The sequence below is a fragment of the Onychostruthus taczanowskii genome, unplaced genomic scaffold, assembly GCF_017590055.1.
Source record: "Onychostruthus taczanowskii isolate IOZ18803 unplaced genomic scaffold, ASM1759005v1 scaffold75, whole genome shotgun sequence".
Classification (NCBI taxonomy): domain Eukaryota; kingdom Metazoa; phylum Chordata; class Aves; order Passeriformes; family Passeridae; genus Onychostruthus; species Onychostruthus taczanowskii.
In genome coordinates, this window is record NW_024505339.1 from 3,046,670 (window position 1) to 3,069,648 (window position 22,979).

At 42.5% G+C, this 22,979-nt stretch overlaps 1 protein-coding gene across 2 annotated transcripts; it reads right to left on the reverse strand.

The window, feature by feature from the left end:
• Positions 1–1,288: 1,288 nt before the first annotated feature.
• TAF15 (TATA-box binding protein associated factor 15) lies at positions 1,289–21,719 on the reverse strand. Of its 2 annotated transcripts, XM_041422938.1 has the most exons (16): positions 21,602–21,719; positions 18,040–18,076; positions 17,185–17,233; positions 16,917–17,007; positions 16,721–16,838; positions 13,944–14,227; positions 13,016–13,130; positions 6,634–6,668; positions 6,008–6,040; positions 5,374–5,483; positions 4,719–4,848; positions 3,392–3,481; positions 2,297–2,381; positions 2,127–2,212; positions 1,929–2,031; positions 1,289–1,651 (listed from the first exon to the last, which is right to left on the reverse strand). In XM_041422938.1, the coding sequence occupies exons 1-16, from the start codon at positions 21,609–21,611 to the stop codon at positions 1,612–1,614; spliced, it is 1,416 nt and encodes a 471-aa protein (XP_041278872.1). In that variant the 5' UTR covers positions 21,612–21,719; the 3' UTR covers positions 1,289–1,611. The 2 variants fall into 2 exon arrangements, with proteins under 2 accessions (XP_041278872.1, XP_041278873.1); XM_041422939.1 differs by lacking the exons at positions 6,634–6,668; positions 18,040–18,076; positions 21,602–21,719 and having other exon boundaries at positions 16,721–17,007; positions 17,185–17,235.
• Positions 21,720–22,979: the final 1,260 nt, after the last annotated feature.

Sequence of the window (22,979 nt, forward strand, 5' to 3'; positions counted from 1 at the left end):
GAGCTGTTTGTGCAGTGCAAGGTGTCAGCTCTGCTGGGGAGCAAACCTCAGCAGGGACACTGAGGCTGCTCTCAGTGGCTGATTCCTGCTTTCCTTCCATCCCATCCAGCTGGCACCATTCCTGCATCTACCAGCACAGCAGTGGCAAGAGCACCCTCTAGCCTCTTCCCTCCAAACAGTAATTCCAGCTTCAAACCATCAGCATCCAACTTTTCTAGGCCAGCAAAACAACAGATGCTGAATTCATCAACTTTCTGAACCCTCACATGCCCTACATTGGATTTTATACTGTCACTAGTACATATATACCTCAAATTCCACTGTTTTAAGAGGAACAAGCTGTCCATAATCTGTGATAAATGTCTTTTCTAACACAGCAGATGCTTTCCAGGAGAAACCTGAAGACGGCCCAGCAATCACATTTACAACCCTGGGTAATGCTGGCTTGAACTTTGTTACCATGACCATCAATGCACACCAAGCTGGGGAGGTGGCTCATAAACCTCCACAAAAGCCATTTCTGCTCATTTCCCAGTGAATATGGCCCAGCTCCATGCCCAGTTGTAACCACAGCCCCCAAGGACCTGTATTTAAAGTGCTGCCCACTGGAATACTGGACAGCCAGAGGTTCTCTCTCTAAGGCCTGTGATGCAGAGGCAGCACTGCCATGACCTGAGTGGGGCAGTGCCACCCTCTCACACTGCTCACCTCTGCAGTGACCTGTCTGAGCAGCAGGGATAATTAATCAGGGATAATTAACCTCCCTTCTTTCCTCTCCCCTGGCTGCAGAGCTCAATCCCAAATGCTCACAATGCACCTACTGAACCTCACCTGCATCTGAACTCCAGGATGAAGCAGCTGCACACGCTTGTTTCCATCACCCACATTCCAAAGGCAGCAAGTACAGCAGGATGTAGCAAATCACTTTTTTTAAAGCTATCCCACCTCGGATTTTGAGCTGTTCTGCCCCCTGGCAGCAGCAGAACACACTCACATTGCTTCTGCCTGCTCCCCTCAGGGTGCAGGGCAACCAAAGCAGGTTTGCAGGCACTACAGGAGGGAAAAAGGAAAGGAGAAGGGGACAAGTCTGCAAATCCAGGACAGAGGGTATGGATAGCAAGGAGGTTCATCACTGACCTGCCTGCAGATTCTGTGAACACACGGAGTTCAGGTCAGAGCTGCAGTGCCATTCCAAACAAGTGCCTATTTACTCCTTAAGCCATACCACAGGAACACTGGGAATAGGTAAGGAAATGCATGCAACTCAAGTAATTGTGAAACAGTAGGATTTCACAAATAAAACAATCAGCATTTATTGTTGTATTACAAAACACTTCATATTTTGGCAATATTTTACAGTTTATCTTTTCCTTCTTAGGGCCGGTTGAAAAGGTATGGGGAGGGGGGAAGAAAAGAGGAGAATGTGGAAATCAGGATTAAATTTCAATGTCTTGCTTAAAAAAAAATCCTCCCAAACCACCCCAGTCCCTCCCACCAAAATAAAAATCTAGTTTCACTCAATTCCACTATCGAAAGAGGCCATGGGTGAAGCTGCAGGCAATTTCACTATCAAACGCATCGAGAAGACAAACAAAACATTCACAGTGGTCTTCAGTATGGTCTGTTGCGTTGATCATTTCTGAAATCGTTTCTGGAAAGGGAAAGAAAAGGTTCTAAGCAAGTAATAAATGAAGCAAATAACAAACAGTCCCTCCAGTCAAACATTTCTGACGTCTGTGTGCTGCTCTGTGTTTATAGAGAGCCTCATCCAGAAACATTCACAAAACTCAACAGACTGAGTGGCTCTCTCTGGAAGCTCCTGTCTGCAGTCAATATTTTCATGGCAGTTGTACTTGCACATATAAACAACACTTTTCCCACAGTTCCTATCAATCCCAGAGCCAAGCAAGGGCAGAGGCTCCTCTTACCTTCCTCCCATCTTGCCCCCATAGCCACCTCCCCGGTCTCCGCCTCGGCCGCCGCGCCCTCGATAGCCCCGCTCTCCTCCGTAGCCACCTCTACCACGGAAATCTGGGGAAAAACATGGAAATCCATCAGTTTTTTCAGAAAGATGGAGATGATATGAACACTTGAAACATTTAAGAGGTGTAGCTGGTTTTGCACACCTCCTGATGGACGTGAATCTTCTGGTCTCGGCTCCCCACACTGGTTGCAGGAATTCCTGCGAGCGAAGTTCATGTTGCCACAGGACCTGGAATAGACAAGGATTCCCCAGACTGAGCTGTGAAGGTGAAGCACACATGAAACATCCCATCCCAATTAAAATGACACTTACGGGTTAGGACAAACCCAGTCACCATTTTTGGGTTCCCCACTTCTACCCTGGAAGCCCCCACCTCTTCCATAGCCACCTCGTGAACCTGCAGACAAAATGACAATCAGAATAAAGTTGTATGAACTGCACGTGACAAACAGGTATCAAAGATTGTCACTGCCTTCAGACCCTCACTGACAGACTTTTCAGGTGGAAGGAGTGTTTAATATATTCCCACTATTTATTATAAATTCTTTTTCAGCAGTAAAAGGAAACCTGATCTGCTTGAATTGCCACTGGGTAAATACAAACCCACTACATGCATTAATAAAATTTCTGAAAGATTTAACAAGGTGTAAGATCAGTCACTTATGGCCACACTTAGGCACAGAACAAAAATTTAACAATAAAAGAAGTCTGTATTAATCCCAGGATGCCTCTGACAACAGGGACAACATTCTTGCTTTCTGCATCACAAAATTAAGAACTTTTATACCACGTGAAGTTGTTGAAGAATCCTTTCCCATCAGCCTACAGAACTGCCTGATTTCAGAACCAGAACTGGTTGACAGTCACTGCCCAAAGCATGATTCCTGGAAAATGGTAATGAATACCCAGTGCATTACTGACAAAACTGTATATGCAGATAACCAGGGAGATTGATACAGCCTTGATTAAAGGAATCAGAAATCTAACTGCTGCTCCAAGTCAGCAGCAGCTGAATTATGAACCCTGCTTAATCCCAGCTGGAAAGAGAGCATCTCAGAGCTTTGCTGTAACAAGCAAATACTCACTGGGAATTCCTCCTATATATATGGGGATGGTACAGCTCAACATCCCTGTTGCACTTTCTCTTTAAAAGTAAGGATGAGACAAGATCTGGAGACTTTCCAGGTCTAAAGGAAAGCATAAATTCTGTGCTGTGCAGAAGAGATTACAGATTTCAGTTTACTTAACTGGGTTCAATCCTTATTACTCCCTTTCCTGGCAGAATCCCAAAGGCTCATATATTTGATGAATCACTGCTTCAAAGTCAACTTCTCTTTAATAAATCAATCATAGTGAAAAAGCATGTAACTGTGCAAAAAACAAGGATTCTACAGACTTCAGTCCCACCTCGACGCCCGCCACCTCCACCTCCTCTCATGAATTCAGGTCTTCTGGTTGCAAAAGAAACTTTGATAACATTGCCATTGAATTCCTTTCCTGTGGGAGGAGAGAAAGGATCACTACAGCTCCCAACAACACAGCAGCAAACCCAGCAGAGCAGAAGTGCTTTGCACACCCAGACTGAACACAAAACTCTTGAGACACAGGGAAGCTGCAGAAATCTCTTGGCTTTGAAAGCACTGGTCCAAAGGTGAGATGGAAACCCTGCTCTACTTGCTAAACTCTCCACAAACCCACAGATATTTTAGTTTAAATGAGATCTGTAAGTGGCAACATAAAGACTTAAGAATGTAAAAAAAATTTTTGGCCATGCTCATGGGGAAGTAGTTTGGATGTTTGAACTGTCTGTAATTCCAGCAAGGCAACAAGGCTTTTGTACCACTCAATAGCCAGCCCAAAGCCTAACTCCCAAGAGTATTTAAATAAAGTTCGTGATTTTCAGTGACTGGATTCTTCATAGATGCAATGTTTATCACACACAAACAGCACTGCACATGTGCCTAATACAGTCATATTTGCCTTACCCTCTTAAACAAAAGTAAATTTGCATTTTATTAGCAAATACAAACATCAGACAAGCACGCCATGCCAATTTTTTAAAGCAGTAACATTTCCCACCAGATGCATAGCATGACCTTTTGTTTCTACTCATTACTAAAATTCTGTGAACACACAAGGTGCCAGGAGAAGGTACTTTTCCCTCACCCCCTTGAGTTTATTACTACAAGAGTGTCACTGTATTTCCTGCAGTCTGAGGAGTTTTACATCAATATACTTCTGAGATAAATCCATAATTTTAAAACCTTGTTTTTCACTGTATATATACAGAGCACTCAGCACAAGATTGCCACAATCATTCCCAAATTCTAAGAAAACTACCACAACACTAAAAATATCAATGGCACCCTGTAGGGAATCCCTCCAGCTGCTAACACAGATTACAGCCCTGTTGGTCTAAACAAGAAGTGACACAAACACCACCTCTCGTACCTTTGCATGACTGGGGCAGCAAACCCTCAGTTTCACTGCACATTTTCGGTCTAAATCACTATCTGCTGTTTAATGAAATGAGAGAAATCCAATACACACAAAAAACCTATGAAATACAGGTCTTTGTTTAAGGAAAAAAAACCCCAACTATAACCCTAATCAAAAACCCCAAGCCAAAATCTACATAAATAGCAGCATTAGGCCTCCAAAAAGGTAACTGATTTGCTTCTTCCACTGCATGTTGATTAAAAAATGGCCAAAGGAACAGGTAACTCTCACCCACCATCAAACCAGTCGATTGCTGCTTTAGCAGAAGGAGGGTCATCAAAAGATACCGTGGCTTCTCCCTTTGGCTTGCCAGTATCCTTGTCTGTGTACAGATTTATCATGGGTTTGCCAGTCTTTTTGTTGGTCTGAAAAGAAAGGTTGTACACTTGGCATAGCAGGAACAGTGGTGACATCAGCTCAGAGCATAAACTGTAACACTAAGTATCTTTAGTGAGAATATTCTCCTGGAGCTGGCCTGCAGAAACAGAGGGATTTGACTGAAGGACACTGACTGGCTGTTCTCCATTAAGTAACGATGGTCCAGCTTTAACAAAAAAATGAGGTCAAGTGCACCAAATCCTAATTTAGAATTGCAGAACCAGAAGCAGCAGGCACAGAACAGAGGCACACGTGCTGCAGTACGAGGGTGGCACAATGGATAAAGTGTCAGGACTACAAAGACTAAAGAAGAGACACAATGCAATCTAAATGTCACTAGGAGAAAGGTGCCAGCTTACAAATGAGCTGTCAGCTGGGAACCCAGATAAAATATTATCTACAACTGCTGGGGAGTCAGAGAGAACTCTGCCTTGAATGATACCAGTACATTTCCAGTACACCAGCTCCACCAGTTCCCTTCCTTCTGACCCACGATTTCTCATTTCACATACCTTTATGATACCAATCTGTTTGAAATAGTCTGCCACCTGATCTGTTGAAACATCCTCTCCGAGTCCTTGCACAAAGATGGTGTTGTTATCAGAGTTGTCAGACTCTGAATCTGTGGAAAATTAAGCTACATTTACCCTGTGTTTTTGAGGGAGCAACCACAGCAATACTTTGAGCTCAGTTCTGTGCTAACCAGTAGCACACCCTTAAAATCCCAGAAGCATTTTATGTCAAATAAAAGAGGAGCAGGGAGTTTAATTTTGAGGTTAACACCATCAACTGAGTACACTGGACAGCTGACCTGCCTTCCACCCAACATTCATGAAGCTGGGCATCCCAACCCACCAGAGCAGTGTGTTTTAAATAACACAAGCTTAGCAGAAGTGTGATGGCAGTGAAAGCAGCTGCTTGGCTCAAGCACATTCAGAATTTAACAGGAAATTCTTACTTGCTGCATTAACATCCAAAAATTCACATGCACTTTAATTAAATATCTTTCTTTCAAGGAAGGCATGCTTTAGCTAGGTTTCTCTTGGGTCATGGGAACTGCAGCCATATCCATCTTTCCAGACAAACATTTTAAAAGCAATGACCTAAGAGCTACAATCCACTCCCACTCACTACTTGTTTCCTTACCAGCATCTGATCTCGGTCCATAATCCCTTTGACCTATGATACGGGTTTGACCAAAAAAAAAAAAAAGAAAGAAAGAAAGAAAGAAGACTATTTTTTCTACAACACATTCAAGTGACTTTTTTAGCAACAAGAAAATATACAAAGAATGTATGCAATGCATCTAAGATCTAAGACATTCACCAGAGATTTAGAGAATATTTAATTTAAACGTTCAACAGAAGGTGTCTGTAGGACGTTAACGTGTTCTTTAACTTGCAGCACGTGGCAGCTGCCACACTGATGCTGTGCTGGTGTTTGCTTGCAAATGCTGGTTGTCACATCACCAAGCAGTTTCCCACTTTTTTTTTTTTCTACCTCTAGTACCTTTCTAAGAAGCATTTGTAACAAAAATTAAAAAAAGAAAAGAAAAAATAATCCGGTGAACGTCACTGTCTCCACAAATTCTCTCATGCAATTTGACAAAGCAGAAATCCAGTTTATTGCTACAAGTTTGGCTATTAAAACTCATGAACACACCAGCCTCACCAAAACTCTATAATGCTTCTACTAGATAGTAACAAGATATTGGTGGCTTTTAGATTTATAAAGAATTTCCACTGAAACATTTTTGGATACTCGGCACTTACCACCGTAATTTTTGAAGCCACCACGGTCACCACCACTGCAGAGGAAAAATTGAAGAAATGATTTCTTCCTTAAGTCTCTACGTGCTGAGCCCAAGGCTCAATCTACAGTTAACTGATGACAAGTTGAGAATTACTGTCTGGCAGCTAAAGCACCATGTCTATGTTCTCCTCACTACCCATTCATGTTCAAAGATTAAATTACAAAAAAAAGAAAAATCTCTCAGGGTGTTGCAATGGAGAAGACAAGCCCTAAGGAGTATTTTAAACTAACCCATACACATGTGGTTGGTTCAATACTTTCTCCCATCCCATCAGCCAAAATAACAGCTATTCAAAACTGGGGTTTAAAACAAAAATGGTATTTTCATGAAGATTAATGTGGGCTTTAATTGTAGATGTAATTGCTACTTTGGAATAATTAGTACTTTAGTACTTTCCTAGAAGTCAAAAGAGCTAAAATTAATCTCTATTGTTATGCATTCATAATAGTGGGGATAAATTAGCAGAATGAGCCATTCTCTGAGCAAGGGTCTGTGGGGACCTACTGTACTACAGCACTTGGCATTACAGAGAAGGTGTGTGTGTATGTGAGCTTCAAAAGCAGAGGCCGTGAAGTTTTATTTCATTCATTCTGAAACCTGTGGCACAAAATGTAGACCAAGTTAAGAGAATACACACATCAATTTTCAAAGGTCAGAAGGGGATTTAAAACAGGTTGTTATGCCTGCAATTATGTGCATGAAAATAAACCCTCACTCTTTTTTCACTGGATAGGTTTGTACTGCAAGGATTTTTCACAGCAGCATTTTTAATTGCATCCATGTTATGAACACAATAATCAGTACTCGGAGCTGTCAGAAAAAAAACACTGGGTTTTTTAGAAAGTCAATAACCAAATGTCAGAAGGACTTTCATACTTCCATGTACAACTGCCTGCTTGTCCTCCTTGTCCTGAGGGACACAGCTGCCACCTCAAAATCAGGCAGGATCACCTAATCCCAAGAGCTTTCTCCCATGATAAAGCCAGTGTGAGCTCAAACCCTGCTGCAGAGAAGTATCTCCAGCCTCTGGAGCTATCGTGCCTCTTCACCAAAGGACTCTGTGACCAGAATTCACTGCAGGTGTTAATTCCATCTGTCTGCTCACACATCAGTCCAAACAGGGCACACAAGCACTCACCAAAAGGCAATGGAGTAAAATTAGGAGTCATTTCTTTGGCACTCTGTCCATCTGTTACAGCAAATGGAAAGTCATAAATGGAAGGTGCTGATACTTAACATTTATGAGAGAAAATCTGCTCAAAGTGAAAACCAAATAAGGTTTCAACAGGTTATTATCAAACCTGGATTAGCAGACACTCCCTGGAGGGTGACTGACATCTGGGACTGTTTGGCACACCAGACAACATCACTTTTATTGGGACTTTTCTTAAAATAAATTTTTGCTGCAGATTTTATTGCTGTTCCACAGAAGAAATTGGAATGCTAAACTGCACTGTCATTTATTCATTAATTCACTCTGCTCATTAAAGATTTTGCATGCAGCATCAGTGCTGGTCTTTACTCAAGGCTGTTTTCAAGGACTGATGATTAAAAACACAATGGTGACAAAATTTACTGTAAATACCTTTCTGCCACCTCCAATTCACTTCAGCTAAAAAAAAAACTTAATTACGACATAATTTTTAGTAGGGCGCCTGTTTTTCTGGGATTTTAACTCAGAAACATCAACAGTAAATAATATCAACCATCTAAATGTTATGAAAATTTTCCAACTCCAGATTATCAGGACACCAACATCCAGAACAAACATACTTTCTGATGTGGAAGTGTATGGCAGTTAGAAAACCCAACAATCTAAAAACCACACAAAGTAAGTTTGCTGGAAGTGAGGGTTTTGTAGGATGCTGGGGTAAAAATGTGTGCACCATAATCCTGAAAAGGAGGAGTTGAATACATAAAATGTAAAGGAAGTCACAGTCCAATGCCTTAATTCTGTGATACAGCAGTTCTGCACTCTGCACTAATGAGTGCAATCAATAATTTTTATTAGTTTTTTAATTAATGTCCACAGAAATACATTTTTGCCCAAGTATGCCTCAGCATGTTGTCTTCTGCTTAGTCACACATGACCAACCCAACAAAAATCTGGAACAATCTCCTGACAGACACCTTTGACATGGATTAATGCTTTCCTACATGTTTATGTGGCATTTGATGTGTGATTTAGGAAGCTGCAGTTTGTTACCTTCCTGTAATTGCTGGGCAAAACCAGCCAAGATTCCCTGGGATCAGGCAGATATCCTGCAGCAAGTCAAACACAGAAACTGCAAGCAGCTGATGCCACAGTCTCAGATTTGCCCCTCACTGAGACCCAAAATTCAACCTCAGCAACTGAATTAGCTCCCACATTGCCATAAAACATGTGGAAAATAGAACTGCAGCATTTCACAGCCCACTGCTTTACCAGGCCTGCACACAGACCTCAGAGATGTGCGACCAGATGGATTTTGGGTCTTAATGTCCTGTGTTAGAAACATGAACAGGCAGTTAAAATTCAGCAGTGCCACCACTAAGATAATAATTAAGAGGCTGAACTGCAGGCAGCCAGAACATGACAAGGCACCACTCAGTGTGTCAACTTGGTGCCTCAAGTCCTCAGTTGTTATTTTCTCCCATATTCAATCATAGATTTATCATCCCTTACTAGACTGTAACTGGACTTCATCTGGATATTGCTTAATGCAGCTAGGAACAGCTCTTTAATTTAAAGTACAGGTGCTACAGGGAGCTCAACATACAAGAAATGCATTTTATAAATAACAGATACTGGCAGAAGCAGCACTAAGAATTCAGGGACCAAATTTCAGCCTGCAACGTGTATCTGTCTCACCAAGTGTGTCCCTAACACTTAAAAGTGTATTTTACAAACAAGGAAGGAATATTTAGTGCACCAACAGTCACTGACAGATGGGTTTTTTCCCTTGCTTATATTTATTGCCTCTGTTCACATTTTTCCAAAGTCTCCATAAGGCTAAGCTCAATCAAATCTGTCACAAGTCAAAATATCAATTCTGAACACAAACCACACTTGTAAAATACATCTGCACTATGCTGCAGTTTCTCTATATCACACTAATTCCCACTCCTAATAGCTGATAAATTAAGCTGCACAGGTAGCTTGTATTTATAGTAGATCACCACAAATCTGCACAAGAGAGAAAAAGTAATCTCTGCTGAGCAAAGTCAGGATTTCTGTGACAATTCCTAACACAATGGCAAATCCTTTCTGAACTGCATCTCTGTGGCTCCCCCAGCACAGTCTGTGTGAGGAGAGCCAAAAGCAAAGCTCCTCTCACCTGCTTTGTTTGCTCCTGGGTTTCCCACTTACAGCCTTAGCCAAAACAATCCAGTCCCCAGCCACAACAACCATTAAGTCCTTGTTTTTTTTCAGATGGGGACTCTAAAAATTGGGGGAATTTCTTAAAGTAAAACTCTGCATTCTCAAGACCTGCTGTTCTTACTTTCTAACCAAAAGATGACACTCTTCTACTATGAAGAAAAGGGAAATATTTTACTTGTTAGCCAGAATAATAATTAGTGAGATCATCAATTTTTCAAGCTTCAGAACAATAGGGTGGGGAAATTCTACTAAAATCCCAAAAGATGCAATTCAAGACCATAAAAAAAAATCTCAAGAATCATTCTGAAACCCTAAGTTATTAAAACTAAAATGAGAACTTCTGACACATGACAAAATGAGTGTTCTTCCCTGGACTAATATCAGCTAAGAAATCTGAACAGGAATTTCTCCAAAGACATTTTCTTCTCAGTGCTGGGTGATTTTGCAGAGGCACTAAAGAAAAATGAGTGTTGAAAGCATTCAGTCCAGGACATGTCCAAGTCCTTCTGGTTCTCAGAACAAAACTACACCTCTAAAGCTTCTCCCTGTGTCTAAATGTCAGTCAAGGAAGAATTATTATTAGCTAAGAACACACAAGAGATCCATTCATTGTGGTCTCACATTTGATACTGATGTGTTTGCAAAGTCAAGGAGCAATTTTTACATGTTATTTTCTAAGCACTGTCAAAGTCAAAGCCTGTTATTATTCCATCCCCTGTTCAAGGCCAGGCTGGATGGAGCTCTGAGCACCCTGGGATAGTGGAAGGTGTCCCTGACCAGGACAGAGGGTGGGAAAAGTTGATTTTTGGGGTCCCTTCCAACCCAAAAGCATTCTGGAATTCTGTGATTACAGCATCATTGAAGTATCTGTGCAGACAAGATTTTTAGATTATCTCCTAATGGATATGGAATTTTCATGGTTTAGCATTAAAAAGGGATCAGAACAACTGAAAATGGTGGCTACTGAAGATCAACCTGATATTCCTACACATATTCTCCCCAAGAAATAAACATCTAAGTAAGAGAAACCCAGGAACATAACTCCCCCCAAAGAACCCCTACCCTTAAACCCCACATTTTCACAGGACTAAACATGATTTCTTACCTTATTACAAGTTATTTCCCCTTCATTATAGAGTTTGTTATTTAATTTAACCTTTTAGACTTCTCTAATAAGCATGTCTTGTAAAATACATATGCCAGAAGGAGAATCCTCTGTCACAATTATGTAAAAAGACTGAATAAAGATATATGACACTGCAGATCCAGAACATTTCCACAAAAATACCATTAAAGCCAACATCACTTAACAGAAGCAGACAGAATTCCTAACAAATGCCTTCCCACTTCCCTGAATTTTCCTCCACTTCTTCACTCACTTCCCCTCTTTCCCTTCTTTTGGCTTCCCAGTTCAGTGAAGCTCCATGATCTACATGGATGTGTGAGCAAAAGTTTCCTTACATTTTGGAAAAATATGGCAAGAGGCTTTATTTTCACAGACATTAATACATTTGACTTCATCTTGCAAAGACCCAAGTTTGTTTCAAAGTGAAAAACTCTATCAGCAGTGTGTTTTTTGAAGCTCACATTCATTGCTATTATTGGAAAGGGCTAAGCTATGAAATTTTTTTAAAAAACAGTTTTTATCACAGGAATGTGGAAAGTCCTCATTCACAAAGAAAATCTAATTTAAAAAATCAGTTTTAACTGAAAATTAAAATAAACTTATAAATTATTTGAATTATTTTTGTTTTATGTGAGGTACTATATATTAGAGAATTCTTTGTTATATATATTTATGCTTATTTATAGTATATACATTTGTGTTTATTATAAAAAATATTATGGAAAAATGCATTAAGTTTCTATTATATAAAACCCCAGCAAACATGAAATAACACTAACATGATTTTCTAACTGTGCTACCACACCTAATTAGAAGTAAGATCCTCCTACATCATTATAAACAAGCCATTAAGTACAATTTAGGAGCAACTCAGAAACAGACAGCTTTTAAATACAATTTAAAACAAAATACCTTTAAAAGTAACCAAGCAGTGGATTATTTTATTTAAATCAGATCAGTTCCAGATGAAAACACTGTATAATTATAGTTTTTCATCTGGAGTTTAGGAATAAGCCAGAGCTGTGCAGCCTTTTGAAGGGTAAGTGGTGCTGACAAGCAACACCTCAAAGCTCTCTGGAAGCTTCAACATTCCTGCATCAGTGAGCCCTCTGCACCTCCAACCACCCAGAGGGACACAAAGGGGAGCCAGTTGTGTGAGTTATTAATAAATAATATGTCATATGTTTAATTCAGTAGGCTTTAAAGCCAAGATCCCAATTGCAGACCTCGGCATGAGATCATCTGCAAGCACAGAATTAAATATGTGCATAAATTTTCTTGACAGTGCAGGGCCTAAGGCAATGGGGAAAGGGATGACAGCATTGTTAGTATTTCAGATCTACCCAAAATAAACGTGTTCAGACTGACAAATAAATCAATAATAAAAGATGTGTATTTTAACAGAAGTTTATAACTGAAAAAAAAAAGCAATAAAGAACACATAATGTTACTACTAAATTATTCAAGGCCAAAATACTTTCCTGGTAAAATGTGAGCTACCTTAGGTATGAATTTCATAATTTTTTCTCAGTCACTGGCTGTTGGTTTTCTCATCACTGAAAACAAGTGATGGACTGGGGCAGTTTTTGTATTGCAACTCATGCAAATAAAATGCAGCTGTGTGTCAAAACAATCAAATGCCTGGTCTCAGTCTATGCGAATCTAAAAGCTGTTCCCCTAGGCAAAACCCATTTCTGTGCAGTGCAGAAAGGTTTAATTTTAGAAACCTTCCAGTTTTGGAAATCTAAACCTGAACCACCTTAGGAATAGACACATAATAAACAAAAATGAAAACCAGCTAAATAGTAGGAAACAAGGGAAAGGAGCTGCAGGCACTGGAATGAGATCACTTACCTATATCCAGACATATGACCTCTTCCATCCATGTCATATCCCCCTCTACCTCCTCCCTGTGACCCGCCATATCCTCTATTATCTTCTCCATACCTGCTCTTTTCACGGCGATCATCTGGGAGGAGTCAAACCAAACACAGTCAATTGTAGTGCAAAGTGCAGCACAGTGAAAATTCACACCCTGGAATTCCCACCTCCTCTTCATTAACTGTGCCATTTACATCTGAAATGTATCAACTCCTAAATCTCTCTGGCATTCTCTGAGCCAAAAAGGGAAAGAAAAAACCAACCAAACTTTGCTCCATTATCTCCAGGGTCACTGAGTTTATCAAAATGTAAAAACCACTCTGTAATTTCACTCCGCTTTCCAAACATTAAACACATATTGTCTAAAATACAATTTCCATTTGATTTCCATGCAGTCCTCCCAGCTTGCAAAAGACATCACTGAAGACAGAACAAGGATAAATAGAGTGGGTTGTGCTGCTGGTGTGAAGTTAATGTAAAAAAAAGGTTTCATCTTAAACTTCTCCTTCTATCTCACAATTCACCTACACAGCATAAAGCTGGAATGTGAAGTGCAGAAGCTCTTCATGACTGATCAAGACATGTCACCCTCGTGCAGGAAAAGGGTTCAAAATAGCTTGGGAAAAAAAAAATCCATCTACAATTTGCAGAACTCAGAGACAGAGTCTCTGCATTGCTGTTCCAACATATCTAAATGCAACCATTTTGGGGTCCCGAGAGATTTTATTCTCCCTACAATGTTTTGAAAGTCTTAACAAATAAAACATCCCCCAAGAATATCAACATGGAAAAGAATTTAAGTATCCATCAAATCAGCTGCTTGCAGAAGGAAAACCAACCATTTCACAGAGCTGCTGGTCAATTTTATTAGCCATCACTGAATTCAAGGTGTCAATTTTACCTTGGCTGTTGTGGCTATAGCTTCCCTTCTGAGACTGGTAGGATTGCTGGGAGTGCCCATATGAGCTTTGGTGCTGGTTATAGCCTGACTTTTGGTCATAAGAACTCTGGTGGCCATAGCCCGACTGCTGGTCATAGGAGCCCTGGTGGCCATAGCCCGACTGCTGGTCATAGGAGCTTGACTGCTGGTCATAAGAGTCTTGGTTTTGTCCATAGCTTGACTGCTGGTCATAAGAGCTTTGGTGCTGACCATAGTTTGATTTTTGTTCATAAGAGCCTCTTCCACTTAAAACAAACAGAATTTGAATTAATAGCTAAATGTTCAGAGAACAGAGAGCAAAGTAAGGGCTGAAAATGCACGACATTGTTAAATTTCCTAATTGCAGTTACATCATTACATAACTCAGCAGCATCACTCCTCTCACGTGTCCCAGTCCAACAGCTGCTTTCCCCCCTCTCCCCAGTACCATCAGTGGCTGATGGAGAGCCTGTGACCTGCTGGACCCAAATCCTCCCTCTGGACCTGCAGGGCAGAGCCCCAGTGCAGCTGAGACTTGCTGCCTAAAAAATCCCAACATTTTGCTTTCACTGAATTGTGACCTCTCTTCTTCTGGGCATTCTAAAATTTATCAAGAATTTTTCTAACTGTTCTGGTCGTCTGTAACATACCTGTGGTTCTTCTCATTTCAGTGCCATCTACACTATCCCAGCAGCCCTCATCAGAAACACTGACCAGCATCACACCCAGGATACTCCAACACAGTGCAGCTCTACATTCCAAGAGGGAGTCATAAATCTTCTCTAAGATTAAGATTAATAACTTTACAGCAACCACAAGGGAATCTCACCTACACCACGCTTGCCTAAGCTACATCAGCATCTGAAGCAGAAACTGAAATATTTTGAAAATCTAGATATATGAGACAATAGTTCTCTTAGCCTTTCATGACAAGGCATAATACAGATTTATGAGAAATAAATTGCATCCAGGGAACACTGGCTGTTACTCATTCCTTTGTTTCCCCCAGGTACTTAGTTGTGCCTTAGCTGTCTTATTTTTTCAGTAACTGAAAAGAATTTCTGACCTCTACCACCTTTTCTTCCCTTCCCCCTCCCTGCTTCCACTCTTTTTTGAAGGATGAGGCACTAGATCTGCTCTCTCCAGTCTTTGGCAATTCTACTTGCTAGTGAAGGTTATCTCAAAAAAGGGGAAAAAAACCACAAGAGCCTCCAGGAAGTTTCCACCAGCTTTCCAAAGCACTTTCAGATGTAGTGCATTGGGTCTAACCAATCCCAAAATATCCCATCTGTGTAAATACCATTTAATCTGCTCTCTCCCACTTCTAGCCTAGATCTCAGATTTAACCTTGCTAATCCCAGTGCTAAACAGCTTGTGAAGATTTTTGTTATTATCTTCACTTCAAAAAAGTCAGCTCTGCTTTAGCCTTTGCACCTTTACCACCAAAGCATCCACTATTTGCTGTCTTCCCTTCTCCAGGATGTGACAGCTACAGTTTTGTGGCCACCCTCTTCAAAGCTGCAACCATTTAATTTCTCAGTTTCTCCTTATTTGTTACAACCCTACACTTCCCTTCAAGGCTTTTTCTTCATTTGCTAGATCACAAACTTGCTGGAGAACCTATGTGCTGTATTTTTCTTCTACTGGACATCAAAAGAGTTAAAAACTACATTATTACTTCAGTACAGTCCTAATAAATACTCAGAAGACAAAGCAGAACAGAACTTAACTGTGTACCTGCCTTTGTTACAGAAGTAAAAGTGACATCTGAGTGAAAGCACCTATTGCTGGCAGATTAAGATTTTTTTTAATATTAAAACGTTTTATAGTAAGAACTACAAAACCAGAAACCAAGTAGAGGTTTGCTCAAGTCCAGATTGTTTTATCACCTTGCAAAAAACACAAAGCCATTTGGACCTTGGACACAAGAATGAGGGCTAGTACTCAACAGAGTATTTCAGAGAGGTCACATGATCCTCAGTAAAGCTCCACCACAGGCAGTGACCTGGGGTGGGGGCACAAAGCCTGTAAAGCAGACAGCAGAGGTATTCTAGCATTAAATGGCCTTTTTAGTCATTCTGGGAAGTTGGGTTGTATTTACCAACATACTTTCAAAGCTGTATCATTAATCCTTCTGAAACTGAATCCAATACAACATCACAAGTAAAATACATTTGCAATAGCACAGAGTGCAGCATGCATGTGCACATTTAATTTCCTGATGAGGATATAAACCCACCATGTTCTGAGAACTCTACTTAGTTGGAAAACCAAAATATATTTCTTACATGACATTTCTGAATCCCTTCTCTTTCAAGAAAAGGTATTCTAAGCCTGATAAGCAGTCTGCAATCTGAGAGCAGCTAAGAGTTCCCTTGCTAAGAGCTTATTTGAAGTTAATAAAAGAGCACTGTAAGTTTATACAAAAGAATGTGATTGGAGAGGGATTTGATAGGTTTTTCTCCCAACCAAAACACTCTGCCAAGTCCATTCTTCATTGTAGCCATGATCCAAACACTTTCTAAAGTGCATGTCCCCCTACAGCCTGACTTCAAAACAACTACACCCATCCTTCTCACATAAAGAAATATTCTTCCTGTACCTCCTACCAGACATTAAACATGTTTCAAGGATGTGGAACTTCAAACATTTGTCTTTTTCTCAGCAACGTTAGCAAAAAATATGTTACAGCTCTAGTTAAGAATGTACAACTACTAGACAATACTCCAAATAGATACTGATAAGCTCTGCTTCCTTACCCTCTGGATGACCCTTTCTGCTGCCCCTGGCTGCCATAGGACTGCTGGTTGTAGGAGCTCTGATTCTGATTTTCATAATTGGATTCATCATCGTATCCCTGGGAATCTTGTCCATAACCTGGAAATGGAGGAAGAAAATTTTTAGTCAATATTCACCTTTTAAATCCTGCCAATGAATGTAACAAGCTAGCCAAACCTGATTGATTCTGTCCATAGTTCCCATGATAGCTTCCATAGTTCTGTCCATAGGAGGAATTGTCTCCACTCTGCCCATAACCAGAATATCCCTGTAATTTCAAGAATGTACTCAAATAAGTGTAATTTCCACAGCAGTAAATTACAGTTTTCCTTGGCTAGACACAACTGCAAACATCAAGCTGGAATTCTTCCTGGCCCAGGAACAATTTTTTTTCACTCAAGGAACATCTGCTTTGAAAGCCACAATGTTTTTTTTTTTAACATACCTGTCCTTGTCCATAATTCTGACTGCTCTGATTGCCATAGGACGAGTAGCTGGAAGAGAAAAATGCATTTAGGAAATGCTTACAGGGCCCTCCACACAGGCTGGAAAGTAAAAGTATTTTTGGTGTCTCCAAGTTTCTCTTCATTCCAAAACAGGTGTTTAATCCAAGTACTGCAGTTCCAGGCATATTAAAACTGCATCAATGAATTAATGTTGACTGCCAGAAGCCAGAAGAGCTTATTTTAATTTCTGCTGTGTTTCAAATATAAATTTTAAGTACACGAAAGCTGGGTTTGCTGTAATTTTATGTTATACTTACTCATTATTCTGCCACTTTAAGCCTTCATGAACTGACAGAAGCAGCATATGCTGAAATTCATCATACTTTGATACAAACCCAAACTCAGGCAGTGCTACAAGCACAAAACCTCATGATCTTCATTAGCACAGGCAGCATTAGCCATGATTTTCATACTTCCATAAAAACACTTGTCTCATTGATTAAAACATGCCCTGCAGCCTTGGGCCATATAACAAATACCATAACCTTTGGCTAAAATCTTAGTGAACAGCTTAAGGCAATCACATGAAAAGTATTGCTCTACATTCATGTCATTTCAAAAGTTCTCACTATTCCAATTTACATCCATTTACATCACATGACTATTGTCTCCTTTTCAGGAATACAGACTGATTTCTCTTTGTTTTATAAGACATCTAGAGAAAGGCCCAGGTGCAAGCTTTCTGCATCCTTAATTCCAAAAACCTATCAATACTCTATCCTGAACAGTCAGTCATCATGCTGGGAATACTAAATGGTCTTTTAGTTTGCAGCAAAACAAAAATCCTCACATACCTCTGCTGGCCCCCAGACTGACTGTAACTTCCAGAATCTAGAAAAAGAAATAAGTCATATTGAGAATTTCCAATGAACATTTTAGTCTCTACTTACCAGAGGAGAAAATTTGGGGAGAGGGAGAAAGGTTCAAGTACACTGGATATTACACCTACTATCCCTGCAGAATGCAGCTTCCTCTTCATTAACAAAAGTGAAAATATGAAGACTGGAATGACAGGAGCAGAGGGTGTGGAGGACACAACACGTTTGGAAATGTCCCATTTGAAGGATGTGAATTCTGTTTTCGAGGAGTCTTTTCAAATACTCAGAACTGTACCACCCCTCTAATGGCTGTTGAGTACAGTGCCATCACCAATGAGCAGAATGCAGCAGCTTAATTAATCAGGCAAAGCTAAGTAGGTCAGTGCAGCTGAACCCCTCTTTGGGATGCTCTAAGAAAGCTCTGCCCAGCTAAAGGGCACAAACACAGGCAGAATGGGAGATTAAAATCCAGGGATGGAGGAGCCACCACACTTCCCTTTATTGCAAGAGGAAAATGCCAGCTGAGAGCTCAGCAGCACACAGGACACACACACACTGCTCCACCAGGCTCACATCCACCCAGCCCCAGCTCTGCAGAGGTTCCTCACTCTGCTCCCAGGTTCATCCATCTCCCTTCCCAGGCAGGAGTAAATCTGCTTCAAATTCTCACCTTCTTGTCAAAACCCAAACATTCTGGATAAGCCCTGCAATTTTTCCCTTCCAATCACTTCAAGAATTTACAGAAATGCTCTTGTGCCATGGTGTAATGAAATCTATCGGGAACTGCTCATCCCCAGTTTCACCCTTCCCCCCACACTCTCTCTCCAGCCTCTTTCCCCAGAAGTGCCTAAAACGCTGACACTGAGAATGAATTACAAGGCAGGGTAGAAGTCATAAATGAGTGCGACCGTTTTCCAATCAAAACACTCATCAGAGTGCTGAATCTGCTCATTACACCTCCCCCAGCAGCTCCTAAATCCAACCCTGCCAGTGGGACAGACACTCAAGCAGAGCTTTGATGAGGGCATCACCTCAGGTGATGGATGTGGGATGGGGGCATCACCCCACACAGTCACACAGAAAACAGCATTTTTCAGCATTTTTAATGGTAACCTGTCTCCTCAGAGCAACAAAAAGTACCCAATTTCATATTTTCTAACAGAAACATTTACCAAACCCTAACATGAGATGAAAGGAGGTTAAATTTCACGTCCTATAAAGCAGTTTCACTTAGATGTGAATTTCTCCTCCTTTTGAACTGCTACATAAATATTTAATTGCTTTTTCGTATTAAAAAGCAATTAAAAACCCAATGTAGAGGTGCAATTCAAGTTTGTTTTTAAGGAGTAAGATAAAATTTTTACAGCTTCCATTTAAATGATCACAAAGATTACTATTAAATAGATAACACCGTGAAACATGGTTCTGGTTTAACTCTAACATTTCTATGCCACTAATATTAATAGTTAAATAATATTAATAGTAGTATCAGAAAATTCTTGAGTAGGGATGTAACTAGCTGTAAATTTAAGAACTGCATCTCATCTCCTTAGCTTCTCCTTAACAAACTTCCATCAAACCACAACATTTTGGAAAAAAAAAAATTGAAAGCTACCAGACAAGGAGCCTGTAAAATATGAAAACAAGTAATCAGAGGAATTTCCTTTATTTATACACTTTTCTACATCCTCTGCTGGACCTCTTACAGACTTCTGATCAATTTATTTTCGTGGGCTCAATGGGGACAAGAGTCTGTAAGGATTTTTAGAAATAACAGTTTATTCTGGAAATTCCTACACTGACTTTTTTTTTTTTTTGAATGTTTAAAAAGTTCATGGAAAGATTTCCTGTTAATGAAGTGGGATGCAGCAGTCCAATCACCTTGCACTGCTCAGGGGGTTTATTCCTCTCAAGACAGAAAAATCTGCTGTGTACATCTGAAAACTGAGATTTTCTTCTTAAGGAATTCATATAAAGAAGCGGCAGTGCCTCTCAGTATCCTCCAAAGAAAAAGATCCTCATGTTTGAACATCATTAAAAACAGAGGAGACACTCAGGTGCTTGACCGGTCAGTAGATGACAGATGGGGGGAAAAGTGGATGCAATTTACTGCCGAGCTTTACTCATCTAGTAGAACAATTCGTGATTTGGACTCATTTTAGCACCTTTGGACAAATGTGCCTTTCCAGGTTCACAGCTGATCCTCGAATGAAAGGATTCCCGGACCAGCCCTCGCTTTGTTTGTATTGTCTATCACTCACAGCAGCACGAGACGACGCCAAAATGGCTCGACCACAACAAAACATGGCTCGCTCCACAAAGCACGGGCAGCTCTGGAATTCCTCCTCCCTCTCTGGGACACACCAGTACCCACACCTAGGCAAGGGGGAGCAACCATCCGCACCTCCAAGGGGATGAAGAACGGCACATTGTGCTCGGAGAGGCCCCGGGGGAAGCTGGGCTGTGCCAGGTCAGCCGGGAGAGCAGATCCTGCCCCCGTGCTCAGCTAAAGCCCCGCTGGAAAACAATCCCAGCCAGGGCGGGCTGAAGCCCAGAGGAGGGGGTGTGAAGCCCCCACAGCAGGGTGTGAAGCCCCCCCACTTCACGCTGTGTGGAGAGCACAGAGTGCAGAGCAGAGGCAGCACACACCCGGACACAAAGGTGGCTCCCCCGCTGCCGGGTGGGGAGGGCATTTCCCATGCTAAAGAGCCAAGGGAGGAGGTGCCTGCGTTCCATGGGGGTGCTGATCCAAAGGGGGAGCACACAAAGCGTGTTATGGAGAGGGGCACGACCCAACGGTGATCCCCATCTCACACCGGGATGGGGTGTGGGGGGAACCACAACCCAAAGTCAGGGTCTACACAGGAGAAGGGCTGTGACCCAGAAGGGGGAGCTTCCCACTCACACCGGGGGGAAGGATACACAACCCAAAAGTGGGGGACATGAACCAAAACAGGGCCCACATCCCACACGTGGGGGGATACACGAGCCAAGGCGGGAGGACCTACACTGGGAAGTGTGAACCAAAATGGGGTCCACACTCACACGGGGGGGCTGTGGCACAGCCCAGAGTGGGGGCTCACACATGCGGTGGGGGGCCTAGACCCCAAAAGGAGGGTGCACCCCACGCATGATCGGAGCACAGACCCCAAGGGACGCTGTCCCCACGGCTCCCCCATCGCGACACGGGTGGGGGCGCGCCCGCCAGGCCACGCCCCCGCGCCCAAAGGGGCGTGACCCGAGCGGCTCGCACAGCGGGGCTCCCCGGGGAGGGGGCGTGGCCTCGGCTGAGGGGGCGTGTCCACGGGGCCACCGGCGGGGGCGTGGCTCCCCTCCCCCTCACCGAGCGCAGGGGTGGGGGGGGGGGGGCGTGAGGGAAAAAGCGGGCGCGTCCCCCGCAACATGGCCGCGGCCTTTCCCACATGCGCCACATGGCGCTCGCTCCGCCCGCCCTCCCGCGCCCCACCGCGCCCGCGCTCGGCGGCGGGAAGCGGAGCCGCCGCTGCCCGCTGAGCCCGGCGGGGCTGGCGGCACCTACCCGAAGCCATGGCGGCGGCGCTGAGGGGCGGAGGGAGCGGAAGGAGCGCAGGGACCGACCCGCCCGCCGCGCCGGCCGCGCGCACACTGAGGCACCCGCAGCTCGCGCGGACTGCGGGGCCGGGCGGCCAATCAGAGAGCGCGGCGCCTACCACTCGCTGGGGAAGTGGGGGGGGGGGAGGGGGGAGGTGAGCTGGACCGTGCCAAGGTACAGCGGGGGGGGTGTACTGAGGTGAGAGGGTGCGAGGCTGTGCGAGCTCAGCGTCAAAGGATTAAATTAATTAAATTAATAAAATGAATAAACGCGGAGGGCATGGTCAGGGTGCGCAGAGGGAAATTAGGGGTTTGCACGCCTGGCTTTCCACACCAGCAGCCCCCCTATTTCCCTCGGTACCCCACTTGTGCATCACCATTTGTAGCAGATGCTAAATGGGGTTAGAGAAAACATCCAAAATCTGGGTCCTAAAGGAAAAATAAGAAAGGGTTGCCAGCGTTTCTGAGTATCCTAAAAAGCCAAATATCAACTTGGAGAATGGTTTTCCAAAGAAAAGGACGGGTCATGATATTGGGAGCCACTTGTGTGAAACGTGAGGGTTTGCTTCAGAGAGTAAGAGTGATGAAATGAGAAGACAGCAAAAATGACATTGATTCTTTAATCTGATTATTTTTAGAAGTTGTATTTCTTGTTTCACATCAGACTACCTTCTTGTGAGAGTTGGTAAGTTAACAGTTGCACCTTTCTGTCTAAGGGCAGTCTGCACATGCACCCAGAGAACAGTGAGGTTTTACCCTGGCTTGGTTTGTTTGTTTTTTAATTTTAAAGGCAGTCAGGAGCTTTCCCTGATTTCAGCTGAAAGGTTTGAGCAGATTTGCAGAGAAGTTGGGCTGTTTCTTTCCCCCCTGGGCGTAGCAGCAGGAGGCAAATCCCACTGCCACAGCCGAAAATAAGTTTCTGCAAAACAAGCAGTGACTGGAATGATTAATTAAAGGGAAAAAAAAAAAAAAAAAAAAAAGAAAAGGGGGTTGAGCTCCCTGCCTGTCTTTTGGCTTCTCCTTGAGAAACTTCATCTCCTCCAGCCATGATGTCTTCTACTGCTCCACGAGCCTTTCTGTGACAGCCTGGCACCTCACAAAGGTGCCCGTGCCATGCTGGGGTTAGAGCAGATCCCAAACAATTTTCCCAGCCAGGGGATGTGGGGGGTCAGGCTCTCAGTAGAGCCTCTCGGTGTTTGTGCATTCCTCAGGGGCTGAAGGCTTCTCAGAAGTGGAAAATTGAATTAATTCAGAGAGAGTTTCAGGCTTATGTGTCTGCCTGCCTGCTGATAGAGCTGTGCTGTGGTCCTAAACAAAAACTTTGAAGCTGAGATGTGGGGAAAACG

Bases quoted from the DNA above. Each gene is read 5' to 3' on its own strand.
- TAF15 (XM_041422938.1), bottom strand. The intron at 17,008-17,184 runs GTATGTTAAAAA...TTGAAATTACAG, and splicing joins AGAATTATGGACAAGGACAG to GGATATTCTGGTTATGGGCA. The intron at 4,849-5,373 runs GTATGTGAAATG...CTTTCTTTTCAG, and splicing joins AACAGATTGGTATCATAAAG to ACCAACAAAAAGACTGGCAA.